A 14,084-nucleotide genomic window follows, 5' to 3' on the forward strand; every position below is an offset into this window, starting at 1 on the left:
CCCTAAACCCTGAACCCTAAACCCTGAACCCTAAACCCTAAAACCCTAAACCCTGAACCCTAAACCCTAAACCCTGAACCCTAAACCCTGAACCCTAAACCCTAAACCCTAAACCCTAAACCCTGAACCCTAAACCCTAAACCCTGAACCCTAAACCCTAAACCCTAAACCCTAAACCCTAAACCCTAAACCCTAAACCCTGAACCCTAAACCCTGAACCCTAAACCCTGAACCCTGAACCCTAAACCCTGAACCCTAAACCTAAACCTAAACCCTAAACCCTGAAACCCTAAACCCTGAACCCTAAACCCTGAACCCTAAACCCTAAACCCTAAACCCAAAAACCCTAAACCCTGAACCCTGAACCCTAAACCCTAAACCCTAAACCCTAAACCCTGACCCACAAACACCTCGGTATCAAAAATATTAATATAAAAAAAAAAAAAAAAAAAAAAAAATTTTATTTATGTATACATATTTCTCGATTTTACAACTTTATGTTTCATTATTTTATTTTTATATTTTATTTATTTATTTGAATTTTTTTATTTTATGTATACTTTGTTTTATTATTAAAAAGAAATTTATAATTTATATTAATTTATAAAAAAACATGGGCCCCAAAATTACTATCAATAAGTAATTTTTATAAAACTAACAATTTTGGTAAAAAATATTATTTAGTAAAATTTATGTTGAAAATTATAAAAAATCACAGAATTTTTGATTCTCATAATATAAATTTTATCAAGTTATTGTTATGAAGCATTATAAATAATTGTAGTAATATTGGGGAATGCATATAAATATAATGTAATAGCCATCTTAATAAGCTCCTTTAGTATTAAAAATTATAAAAATGCTTTATACTTAAAACAAATAAAAAGAAACAACAAAACAACTATTTTTATATATTAATTATTACAATTTATATTTCTAGCATGGGTATTTATTCCGTAATATAATTGTTTGCGTATATTAGAACAAATCTAATAAATTGGTACATTAAAACAATATATATTTTTTATACTCTTATCCTACCTTTATATTTATATTATCAACTTTCTCTTGCTAAATAAATGTTGTTGTCATATAATATACGTTTTTTCTATATATGTAATAAATTCCACATATAAAATTCAATTGAATATATTTCAGTTTTATTTTTAAGTTATGAACTATAATAATAAAAAATTTGGGTACCTATAATGCAACGTATTAATAATGTTATATATATATAACTAAAGCTATTTTTTTATATATATAATATTTATTAAAGTGGTAATAATTATTGTTCACTTATATACAACGGTTTAAATAACAAAAATTAATATATACATTTTTTTAAAAAAAACGTTTACGTTAATTTTTATATATTATAATATATTATGTTTTCGTATATTATTCGAAATATAATTGTAATAATATTATTATATAAATTTCAATAATAATAATTAAATAACTAACATTTTAAAAACCAATATATAGAATACAAGACATGTCACTAAATTCTATATTATGTACGTGCTTATTAGTATACAATAATATTAAAAAAATATTATAAATACATGAAATAAATGAATTTTTTTAATTTTTATGTTTTTTAAATAAATATTAATTTTTATAAATTTTTCGAAATCGATGGCTTCGATTTAACATAATTATACAATCTTTATATTTATTAATTTTCAATTAATAAAAAATATATTAACATTTTTTAGTATTTTATTTATCAAATTCAAAAATGAATAAAGGATATATTAAGATTGCTTTGGCAATTTTAGCCGTTGCAGGATATATGCAAAATATAGCATTTGCAAACGAAGCTGTTGAAGCCACTACTTCGTAAGAAAATAATTGCAACATATATATCTATATCGAATATAAATATGTATATAATGTTTATTATGAGAATATTATATGTATTTGTGAATGTGGATATGCATAACAATTGTAAAATCAAAATAATTTCTTATAAATATATATATATATTTTTAATTATAAATGCAAACAAATTTAAAAATATATTTCCTTCTCCATTTGTAGTTCAAATCAAGAAGCTAAAGAACAAAAATTAAGAGCTAAACATACTAAAGAACCCAAAGAAACTGAAGAAACCAAAAAAGCTAAAAAAGCTAAAGAATTAGCAGAAGTAACAGATCTTATGGCCGAATCTCTAATATTTGCAAAAAAACATGCCCAACTTACAGATGATTACAATTTCTATGGTGAAGATGAAGGAGCAGTTATACATTTTAAGCCAGTCAAATATACTGAAATTGGAAGAATTGCATTTACAATCCCCAACGCCGATAGTGTATGAACTAACAAGCAATCATTTTTAATTCGTGAAATTATTTTAAAATAACAAAATATAATTGTTAATATATATATATTTTTTTGGTATTGTTAGTATGGTGATATAGTAAAGATGTTATGGGATCCCAATTTTGAAAAGAAAATCAATGATTCATTCATTAAAGGTATTTATTTAATTTACTTATTTAATGTGCTTATCAATATTTATGATGTATTTCCTGTTTTGTTATCAACAATGCCCAATATTCTATTTAATATTTTTCATTTTGTTTAAATTAATCATGTTTTAATTTCCACGTATACAAAAATATGATTTTTTTAGGAATGATTTCTCGAAAATACAATGAAAATTTAGCGATTATACAACAGCATTACCATGGTCCTGTATGGACTACATACTATAATGCAATAGCCAACAAAGTTGAAGTAAGGATATTTTTTTCTTCATCCTTCTAGATATACTTTTTGTTCGTACGATTATGTCCTAATTTATGAAAATATACTTTTTATTAATTTATAGCTATCAGAAGACGAAACTGTAATACTCTTGGTTTCATCAGATGTGAATGATCATAATCCAGCAAAGATTACCGAGGGCATGAATTACGTAAATCCTATCATAACTCGTGCAAACTCATTCATGTATGATGTTGATTCGGACGAAAGCGTTATAATAGGACGTTTACACAAAATGTATCTTAACTTAGTGGCAATTTTCATTAAAAAGGAAGCCGATGGTGTTAAAATTACCCAGCTCGCCTCTGTAAGCAATATAAAAATTTTAGTAACATATTTTTGTTTCACAATTATCAAAAATATATACATTCGATATAAATTTTCATATTTTAATACATATATTCATTCATAATAAAAATGGAGGACTTATATATTTCTTAATTTTTGTTTCTTTTCTCAGGTTCAACATCCTTATATTCCCAATACCCCTGAACCAGTAGAAACTCTTAGAGATATGACAGCCACACTATTGTTAAATACTACCAAAATAGGAGATATTATTAAACAGGAATAAATGTATTCCCACATAATATCTTTTAAAATTTGATACTTATATTAATAAAATAAACTTATTTTAATGAATTATGTTTGTTTTAAATTATTGTTATTGAACACCGAATTGATTTTTAAACAGTGTTTGATTTGCATAATATTTATTCATGTTTTTTATTATGAATATAAATATAGCTTTTGAAACGGCATGTTCATAATGTTTACGTGTAGTATTTATATACTATGAAAAAATAAATAATAATTTTCATTATTACCAAATATAAAATGATGAATTTCAAAACTTTGTTTTAAAAAAATTTATATGTTATAAAGTAATAAAAAAGCATGTACATATATATGTACAAACTTAATGAACGAGCAAAACCATTCTTATATGAATTATAAGTATAATATTCATTTAAATAAAGTCTAAAACAAAATTATTATGCTAATTTAACACAATTCACATGTATATGTACTTATTTTTTATTTAATAATAAATATTTTCTTTTTGGATTATCTATAAAACATATGTTCCATTTGAATATTTGATCGATTGCCCTATAATGCATTAACCCCAAATTAAAAATAAAATACAAAAAGACATAGCTCAACGGATTTACCATTAAGATATAATAACACGACATGCAATTATTATAATTTTTCCTATACATATTTAAAGAAATTCGTTCAACTAATAAATGTTATCAAATTATTAAAAATTATACAAAATTAAATTCCACACTTAGCCCTAACCCGAATATGGGTTCCACAAACACAACTTTAACCCTGATTCACAACATAAAAACATACAAAAAAATATATATATATATAACTTTATATTTTATTAATTACATTATTTAAATATTCTTATAGACACAAAGATTATGGTCAAAAATTATTTATTTCCAAATAGACACTATATTAACACATCCACCATTATGACTATTCCTGGAATAATCACTCTCTTCGAATCATATATGATGATTCATTTTATTCTTTATTTTTTTAGTCTTTTTCTTAAATCATGTTTTTGAAGCCGTTTATCAAATCCAAATAATGAATACTAATATAAAAATGGTAAACGTGTCATATATTTTTGATAATCACATATAAGGAATCACGAGAATAATTTTTAAATATTATATTTATAAATACTTTATTACTTACCTTATAAGCAATTCCCAAGAAAACTGGTATTGTAAATGCCAATAAAACTGGAATTAATTTGCTTGTTATCGACGAACTTGATGGTGCATCTTCAGAAATATGTGCAGGAAAATGTGTTGTCTTTGTCGTTGGAAGAAGTGGAATGCTGCTACAACCAGTGCATTTTTCATCACAATATTTTTTAAAATTATCATAATCAGTTGATAAAGTAGATAACATTTGTCTATATGAACTTCCATCAGCGCCAATATCATTATCATTAAGAAGGTTTTGATATTCATCAGTAATTTTTATAGCAGTTCCGTAATATTTCGTGCAATTTGTGACTTCATCATTAATTTCATTGTACATGTTACATAATAATTTAAGTGTATTGTAAAATTTAGATATAATTTTCATATCCATATTAAAAAAATCTTTTCTTTTATCTATGATTTGCTTATAATTATTATACTCGCTAACGTCATTTATCGACGTTTTATAGTCATCACGTTTATTTACATATTGATCATAAAAATCATTTAGATTTTTGATAGTTTTATCATTTATTTGGTTTAACATATAACTTAACCATATGATAATGTACTGGGAAATATTCATATTATTTTTTTCATGGTTCTTAATCGATTCAGAATCCCCAAATAATGTTTTAAAAAAGGATAAATATCCTGCATTAATTTTATCAATATCAGTCTGACATTTATCAGTATTATTATCACAATAGGTACTATATATATTATGATCATTAAATTGATATTTTCCATCCCTCACTGTATCGGGGAAATCATCCCATACAAGCTTGAAATATTTACACTAAAAAAACAATTAAAAACAATTGTTAAAAATGTGGATCATTAAAATAAAGTTTAACAATATTTATACATAATAAATTATTAAAAAATGCATATACCATATTTTCACTCATTGTGATGAAATTTTATTTTTGATTTTGTAAATTGAGTGGAATCATGCTGTTTTTATATATAATTCACAAATATGTGACAAAAATACTTTAACCCTATATATAACAACTGTCTGAGTTAAATATATTATAAATTTTCCAATAATTAAATTAGTATAGAATAATAAAATAATATTGTTACTAAAGAAGCGTTCTATTTTTGTTTATAATAATTAGCTAATTCACCTTAAATATAGGATTACTTAATACACATTTTCCAAATGTATATATGATCCATTTTATACAAAAAATGTTATTCTTACTAACACTTGGTATAACATTATTATAAAAATTGATATACTTTATAAATAATTTAGTCTTTCCTTTATTTATGTTTGAACAAAGAAAACTTATGGCATATCCTTTTTTAGTAAAACTTGTTCTCAAACTTAAATATTGCAAAAATCGAAACAATTAAGAAATCCATTATCACTATAATCTTTACAAGTATATAAATAGTCATTTTTTTAAATATATTAAACATTTATATCCTTGCTTCTTATAATATATAACATAGTGTTTTCAAATTAAGTTGCATTATTCCCTATTCTAATTGCATTCACATAATTTCAATACTGTTTTTAATGAATGTAGATAAATTTGTAATACATTTTAATGAGTGCAATAATTCGATTTTTGTTTCTATATACTTTAATTAAGAAATATACCTTGTTAGGTAATTTATAATATATTTTGAGCATCTTTTCTACTGTTTAAAACAGCAATTAGCACTGAACCCATATTTATTGAGCTATTTATAAGATTAAATAAGTCTTAAATACATATTATTTTTAAAATAATACTTAGTAAATATTAAACATATAACACATAAATAAGTATTGATGTAAATTTAAAGAATAATATAAATCTATGTATAATTAGATTATTATGTTGCACTTTAAGAGGAAAAAGAAATGATATATTTCCTCTCTTAATATATAAATATTCACTAAATGTTATCCATTGTTCATTTTATCTTATATATTCTGTTGTTATAGTTATCAGTGTATATACATTCAAGTAATTTATTAAAAATTCTATATTTCAATAATTCTATGATTAATTAAATATATTTTATATTAAAAAAATATGATTCATTAAGCGCTGATAATATAATACATGCTAATATGTAATAATAAAAGACATTTAATGTGAATTGATTCTTTAACTCTTTCTCTGTCGATCCAGTTTTTTATAATATAAAGACGTATATCCCAAATTGTATCTTTAACGAAATATGTAACGTTGATACCTTTATAATGCACTGTTATATGCCATTGAGTTACTATTCATTCAGTAAAACAAATATTTATATATATTTGTTAGAAAATACCACAATATTTTTATATAATTTTTTACTGAATATGCATAAAAAACCATTATATATTGAAATGCATGAAGAGATATAGAGGGACATTTTATATATTTTTTTAAAAACTTTATTATGAAATATTTCAATAATGACTGATTTTATAAAATATATATTTTTTATCCATTTATCATTTTAATATTTTTTTATTCCTAGAATTATACAAATATATTTATAATTGAAAATTAAGTGAACCATTATAACAACACCATATTTATACAAATTATAAAAATATACCTTTTTAATTATAATTATGAGGTTATTTGCCTATAATAATAAACGAATTTATTTATTTATCATTTTAATGCTTTATTGAGTTTTAAAATCGGGTCCATAGAATATGAACCCCAAAATAGAGTTATCAATTAAATTTATCATATAAATAATCGTTTTTTCTTTTATAAAAAAAATCACCAAAAATAAATTAATAAATGGTACAGGATTATCGTGCGTATGCTTGTATATATTTAATAATCTCACTTTCTCATAAACTCAACAACTTCTTTCTTATTTTCATTACTTTCTTCATTTATCATCGGGTCCAGGATGTACTGAGGAAGGCAATCGCTCTAAATATCTTTTGGTCGAAATTATAATAAATTATTGTTTTTTACTCCCATTTTTCTTCATCAGTTTCTCACATTAAATGTTGCAATTATTTAAAGCAACGTTGTCTTACAGAACCAAATCTATACTTTGGAATCATTTTTCTATATCGATTCCAACATTTGATCGATTGTTCTATAATCTATTAACCAAAAATTAGCAATAAATGCAAAAAGTACATAGTTCAACACATTATCATTAAGTTATATAAATAAGAAATGCAAATCATATAATTTGTCAAAATATATTTATTCGTTCCTTTTCATAGTTATCTTCATCCTCATTTGTTCTCTTACATATTTAGACTTAATATAAATAATAAAACACAACTTGTTCTATAAATGTTTATAATAACTTATTTCCTATATATATTTAAAACAATTCCTAAAACTAATAAATATTATCAAATTACTAAAAACTATAAAAAATAAAATGTGATGTAACATATAACCTTAACCCTGATTCACAACATAAAAACTATACAAAAATACAATAAATATACACATATAAATTTATATTTTATTGATCATATTATTTAAATATTCTTATAAATCCAAAAATTATGGCCAAAATTACTTATTTCCAAATAGATAGTTTCTTAACATATATCAATCATTATTACCACCCTTGGAATAATTTATACTCTTCGAATTATATATTAATATTCATTTTTTTCTTTATTTTTTTAGCATTTTTCTTAAATATTGTTTTTGAGATCGTTTACCAAATCCAAATAATGAATACTAATATAAAAATGATAAATATATTTTATATTTTTTGATAATCACATATAAGGAATCACGAAGATAATTTAAAAATATTATATTTTTAAATTTATTATTATTTACCTTATAAGCAATTCCCAAGAAAATTGGTATTGTAAATACCAATAAGCCTGGAATTAATTTGCTTGCTATCGAGGAACTTGATGTTTCAACTTCAGAAAATTGTATATCTGTTTCTCCATAAGTATGTGTATAACTTTTTGTTGGTTTTATCGGTGGAAGGGATGGAAATTTTTTAGATTGACCATTATCACATTCTTCTTTTAATTTATTATAATCCTTTGATAATGTAGACAATATTTGACTATAAAAGCTCCCTTTTTTATGATTATAATCGTTATTAAGTGTTCCAAAGCTTTTAACAAATTCTTCAGCATGTTGTAAACATTTCGTGCAATTTTGTTTTTTTCCATTACATTCAGTATATAATTTACATAAGGTTTTTAATGCTTCATAAAGTTTAGACATTTCTTTAATATCAATACGCATCGAATATATTTTTTTATTTATAATATCTTTACAACTATTATAAGCATCAGCACCAGATATTTTCTCAATATCCTTCTCATAATCCTTTATATATACATCATAAATATCTTTTAGATTACTAACTACATTTTGTGAGTTTTTATTTAGTTTGTGGCATAACCATAAAATAGCGTATTGAGCAAGTTTAGCATTTTCCAAATTATCATCGTCATTACAACTCTCAAAATGTTTTAGAATTTTTGTAAAAACAGAGCTAACTATTGCTTCATAAGAGTAACAAAACCCCCCTTCCTCGGAATCACAATACTTGCTATGTATTTCATTAAAATCAACCATTGCTATTAAGCCATTCGCATTCACAGAAACTTTATCGTCGATCGTATTAATTATTGAACACTACGAATATATTTTGCGAATTAAACAAAAAAATGTATTAATGTAAATGTTACTAAAATGAAAATTAATATAATTTATAGGCGATCCAACATATGAATCACATGCGAAGAGCATATTTGATTTAAAAAAATTATATACCACTTCCTTAGACATTATGATGAAATTCTGTTATATTTTGGAAAATATGTTGGATGATAATATTTATATATATTGCATAAAGTATTTGTCGTATTTACTTAATTTCATTACGTAGCAATTATCTTTCGTTAGATATATTATTATTAATTTGATTTTCATATAAAATAATAATATAATAGTATTACTAAAATTATATTATATTTATTTTATGGTATTCAGGCAAATTACCTTAAATAGAGGGTGCTTAATACACTTTTCCCATATGTATATATGATGTATTTTACACAAAAAATATTATTCTTATTAGAATTTGGTATAACATTATTATAAAAAGGTATATAATTTTACAATTAATTTAAATCACATTCCCTTGTATTTATGTTTGAGCACAGATAAGGAATATATTTATATCTTATGTTTTAATGGTTGCACTTCTAAAACTTAGATGCTGTATAAATCTAAAAAAATATAAAATCTATTAATAATGTAATCCTTAAAAGTATATAAATAGTTATTTAATAAGATAGATTAAATAGTTATATACTTGTTTCTTATAATATATAATATAGTTTTTTCTAAAACTATAGTATTTACAAATTAAGCTGCATGATCCATTTTCTAATTATATACACATAATTTTATATTATTTTTATTTAATACAGATAAATTCATAAACCATCTTAATGTGTTCAATAATTTTATTTTTATTCCTATGTATATCAATTTAGAAATATACTTTATTGGGTTATTTTATAATGTATTTTGAGCATCTTTTCTACGGTTTAAAGCAACAATTATCACAGAAACCCATGTTTATTGAGTTATTTATAAGCTTAAATAAGTTTTTAAATGCATATTATTTTTAAAATAATACTTTGTGCATATTAATATATAACACATGAATAAGTATTGATGCCAATTTTAAAGTATAATAAAAAATTATGTGCAATTAAGTTGCTATATTACACTTTAAGGGGAGAAAAATAAAATATATTTGCTCTTTTAATATATATTTAGATAAATATTCGTTAAATGGTATGCATTGTTCATTTTTATCTTATATATTCTATTGTTATAGTTATCAATGTATATACATCCAAGTAATTTATTAAAAATTCTATATTTAATAAATCTATGATAAAACAATACTATTTGTGATTAAGGATGATTCATAAACACTAATAATATAATGCATGCTAATATGGAATAATAAAAGACATTTAACCATTTCTCCATCGACCCAGTTTTTTATAATATAAAGCTCCATATCCCAAAATGGATCCTTAACAGAATATATAGCATTGATACATTTATAATGCACCATTATATGCCATTGATTTATTGTTAATTCATTAAAACAAATATTTATGTTAGAAAGACCATATATATATATATATATATATTTACTGAATATTTATAGGAAACAAATGCATGTATCATATAACAGGGACATAGGGGCCATTGTTTATATCTTTTTAAATTTTCATTATTAATTTTTACAATAATAAACAATTTTATAAAATATATATTTTTTATTTATTAATTATTTTAGTAATGCTTTTATTCTTATAATTACATAAATAAATTTAGAACTGAAAATTAAATGAACCATCCTACAACATCATACTTATACAGATTATAAAAATATATAATTTCTTATTATAATTATATAAATATATTTTTTAATTATACATATGAGTTCATTTACTTATAATAATAGTAATAAAAGAATTTACATATTTATCTTTTTTAATACTTTATTGAATTTTAAAATCATATTCATATAATATTAGCTCCAAAATAAAATACATTAATTAAATTTATAAATTCATAAAATCATATTTTCTTTATAAACAAAAAAAATCAACAAAAAAAATAAATTAATAAATGGTACCGGATCTGCCTGCATAAGTTTGTATATATTTAATAATGGATATTTTTTTCTGCTAACTGAATTTATAACTGGTTTTAGGTCTTTGTTCCTATCATATGATTTTATAATTATTTGTGTCTTTCTGTTTCCATCAGCTAAGTTTATAACTCTTTTCATGCTTTTTTTTTCCGATTTTTTTGTCCATTCACGTGACAAAAACTAACATAAAAATATGGAGGAATATATAATTTTTTATAATAATGAAAATTCTTTAAATGTGTTGTATTTAATAATTATATTATTATTTACCTTATATGCAACTAATAAAAAAATGGGTATTAAAACAACTGTAACTGAAACTCCAGTTAAACTACAATGATCAGATGTGCAACACGCTAATGTGACATTCATAAAATTTACTTCAGGTTTACATTCCACTGATCCATTCCATGTAGTTAGAAGTATATTCCATTTTTTTTTCAAATTGCAGCCAGAAGATAGTGATTTTGGAAATTGACCAAATATTTTTTGATTAGATGGACTGGTTTGTGGATTTTGCAGTGTGGTAGATTGTGATTGGGGAGATAGGTGTTTTGATAGTGATGGATCTAGTTTTGGATTTGGTGGTGGATCTTTTACTGGTGAGCCTTTTGATGGAAGCTGTGGTGGATCGCCACCTTTTTGTGATTTATCAATATTTTGTGGCATGCTATTCCCTGAGTTGCCTGGTTTAGGAGAATGATCAACTTGATTAAGTTGGTCAATTATATTACTAATAATGTCATTAAAATAACCACTAGACTTATCGTAAACGTTTTTTAAATTAATCATAGTGTTATTATATGTATCACTGATTTTATCTCTAGCATCTTTAAACTTTTGATGATTGTCTTCAATAAATTTGGAAGCTTTATTATAAATTTCCATTCCATTTAATAGGAACTCAAAAAATGACGACTCAAAATTAAAAGATCCTTCTGATGTGCTTGATGGAGAATCGCTCGATCCATCACCAGGAGTTCCTTTTTGAGATTTTTTGGATGAAGTATCATTTTGAGAAGGTGGTTGTGGTTGTATTTGCGGTGCTGGTATTGGTGGCTGTGGTAATGTTTCTGGTTGTTTATTTGAAGGATTTTGATTTCCTTCTTTTTCGGATTGATTACTTCCTAATTGGGGTTGTCCTTCCAGTATGTTTTTTGGTGTATCTTTTTTCACCTTTTGCACAAATTCAGAATATAAATTAATACATGCTTGAGTATGGAAATCAACTATTTTATCAGAATCATCTGAAAACCTTTTATCCCAATTTGATGGTGTCAGATCTATAAGAGAAATAGTTGGAGTATTCAATATATATCCTAATAGTTGGCTTGAGCTTGTTACTGGGGGTTTAATCTTAAGTTTTTTAATCTGATCACTTATAATAGCGGCTTTTCTAGCAGCGGCTTTTCTAATAGCGGTTTTTGTATTAGTGTCTTTTTTAATAGCATCATTTCTAATACCATCATATATATTTTTTAAGAACTTTAATAAATGAAAATATGAATAACAATCTTTAATATCTTTATAAATACTTGTAAATTTCTGTTGGCATTTTCTGGAAATCCCTTCGATTTTCTCTTTGTTCGGTTTTTTGTTGTATTCATTAACTAAATCACATATATATTTAAGTAAGCCATACAATTCACTCATATACCAAACGTTAGCTTTCTTATAAACCCTTTTACTATCTACAATGTTCCAGTATTTAAAATTCCCTGTATGGGCATCTAAATAATTTTTATAAGATTCTTCTAGTGTTACGCCTTTGTTTTTTTCTAACTTATATAATTTATCGCTTAGCCACATCATGAAAATTTCAATATGCCGGTTACCATTATCTCCTTCTCCTTTAAAGTCATTAGCAATTCTAGCCAATTTGTCATATAAATCTCCTCCCAAAGCGTTAATTCTTTCATTGTTATTTTTACAACCGCGAGGCTTTCTATTTTCATAAGGGCATTTATATATGAATGAACCGGAACTATTAAATTTGTTCTCATCGACAATTCCATTATTAAAATATGCATCAACATCGCGAAGTAGTTTACACTAAGAAAATATTTTAAAAATTAAATAAAAATAAATACTAATAAAAATGTTATTGAAATGCAATTTAATAGTAATTTGTAAATAGTGCACCATTCAAACAATGCAAAGACAGGTGTTTTATTTAAAAAATATATACTTACTGCTTTACCAGCCATTGTAATGATATTTTATCTTTAATCTGTCGATATTTGCATCATATTATTTTTATTTAAATATATATATTGAACCAAACAAAAAAATGCATTTAAGCGCATTCTGATTATTTTGAATATTTAAATTAATATAACAATAATATAATGTCATTACTAAAGGAGCACTCTGTTTACTTTTTATGGAAATTTATTTTAACCACCATACGCTTTAATTTGTTTAAGCAAATTTCATCTTATATATAAATTAAAATATATATTTAAGATCATTATTTTTAATAGAGTTTGAAATTATCCATTAAATAATTATATGTAGCCTTGTAATGGGTTTAAGTAAACATATGCCCTTATAATTATAAGTTTAAACACCTAGAAAAACGATATGCTTTCTTTTTTTTTTAATAAAGCGATTTTGGAGAATATATTACTATAAATATATAAAAAATTGAAACACATTATCAATATAATCGTTAAAAATATATTTGTATCTCATTGTTGATATATATTGATATAAGTTATTATTCCGTATGAACATTACATTTTTTAGTGTTCATTCTAATAAATATAAATCAAATTGTTTATTTAAATTATAATATCCAAAAAATAACTTATTAATTTTCCTAAATAAATGATATTTATTTTATATTTATATTTTATTAATAATATAAATGAGTGCCTCATTTAGAATGTGCAATAACTTTGTATTCAAATATTCCAATATACAAATAAA

General features: G+C 23.3%; 4 protein-coding genes across 4 annotated transcripts; 1 reads left to right on the forward strand and 3 right to left on the reverse strand.

Annotated features, from left to right (window-relative positions):
* Positions 1-1,744: 1,744 nt before the first annotated feature.
* Positions 1,745-3,349, forward strand: PCHAS_0100100 (fam-a protein; the record flags this gene model as incomplete). Its single annotated transcript, XM_016797435.1, has 6 exons — positions 1,745-1,845; positions 2,047-2,317; positions 2,414-2,483; positions 2,642-2,745; positions 2,840-3,082; positions 3,236-3,349. The coding sequence occupies 6 exons, from the start codon at positions 1,745-1,747 to the stop codon at positions 3,347-3,349; spliced, it is 903 nt and encodes a 300-aa protein (XP_016652954.1).
* A 978-nt stretch (positions 3,350-4,327) lies between these two features.
* Positions 4,328-5,422, reverse strand: PCHAS_0100200 (CIR protein; the record flags this gene model as incomplete). The annotated part of the gene is made up of 3 exons (XM_016797442.1): positions 4,328-4,393; positions 4,498-5,310; positions 5,408-5,422. The coding sequence occupies 3 exons, from the start codon at positions 5,420-5,422 to the stop codon at positions 4,328-4,330; spliced, it is 894 nt and encodes a 297-aa protein (XP_016652955.1).
* Positions 5,423-8,110: 2,688 nt separating this feature from the next.
* PCHAS_0100300 (CIR protein) lies at positions 8,111-9,256 on the reverse strand (the record flags this gene model as incomplete). The annotated part of the gene is made up of 3 exons (XM_016797449.1): positions 8,111-8,176; positions 8,282-9,103; positions 9,242-9,256. The coding sequence occupies 3 exons, from the start codon at positions 9,254-9,256 to the stop codon at positions 8,111-8,113; spliced, it is 903 nt and encodes a 300-aa protein (XP_016652956.1).
* A 1,813-nt stretch (positions 9,257-11,069) lies between these two features.
* PCHAS_0100400 (CIR protein) lies at positions 11,070-13,360 on the reverse strand (the record flags this gene model as incomplete). The annotated part of the gene is made up of 3 exons (XM_016797454.1): positions 11,070-11,333; positions 11,424-13,205; positions 13,346-13,360. The coding sequence occupies 3 exons, from the start codon at positions 13,358-13,360 to the stop codon at positions 11,070-11,072; spliced, it is 2,061 nt and encodes a 686-aa protein (XP_016652957.1).
* Between the last annotated feature and the right edge of the window lie 724 nt (positions 13,361-14,084).

The sequence above is a fragment of the Plasmodium chabaudi genome, assembly GCF_900002335.3.
Source record: "Plasmodium chabaudi chabaudi strain AS genome assembly, chromosome: 1".
NCBI classification, from domain to species: Eukaryota; Apicomplexa; class Aconoidasida; order Haemosporida; family Plasmodiidae; genus Plasmodium; species Plasmodium chabaudi.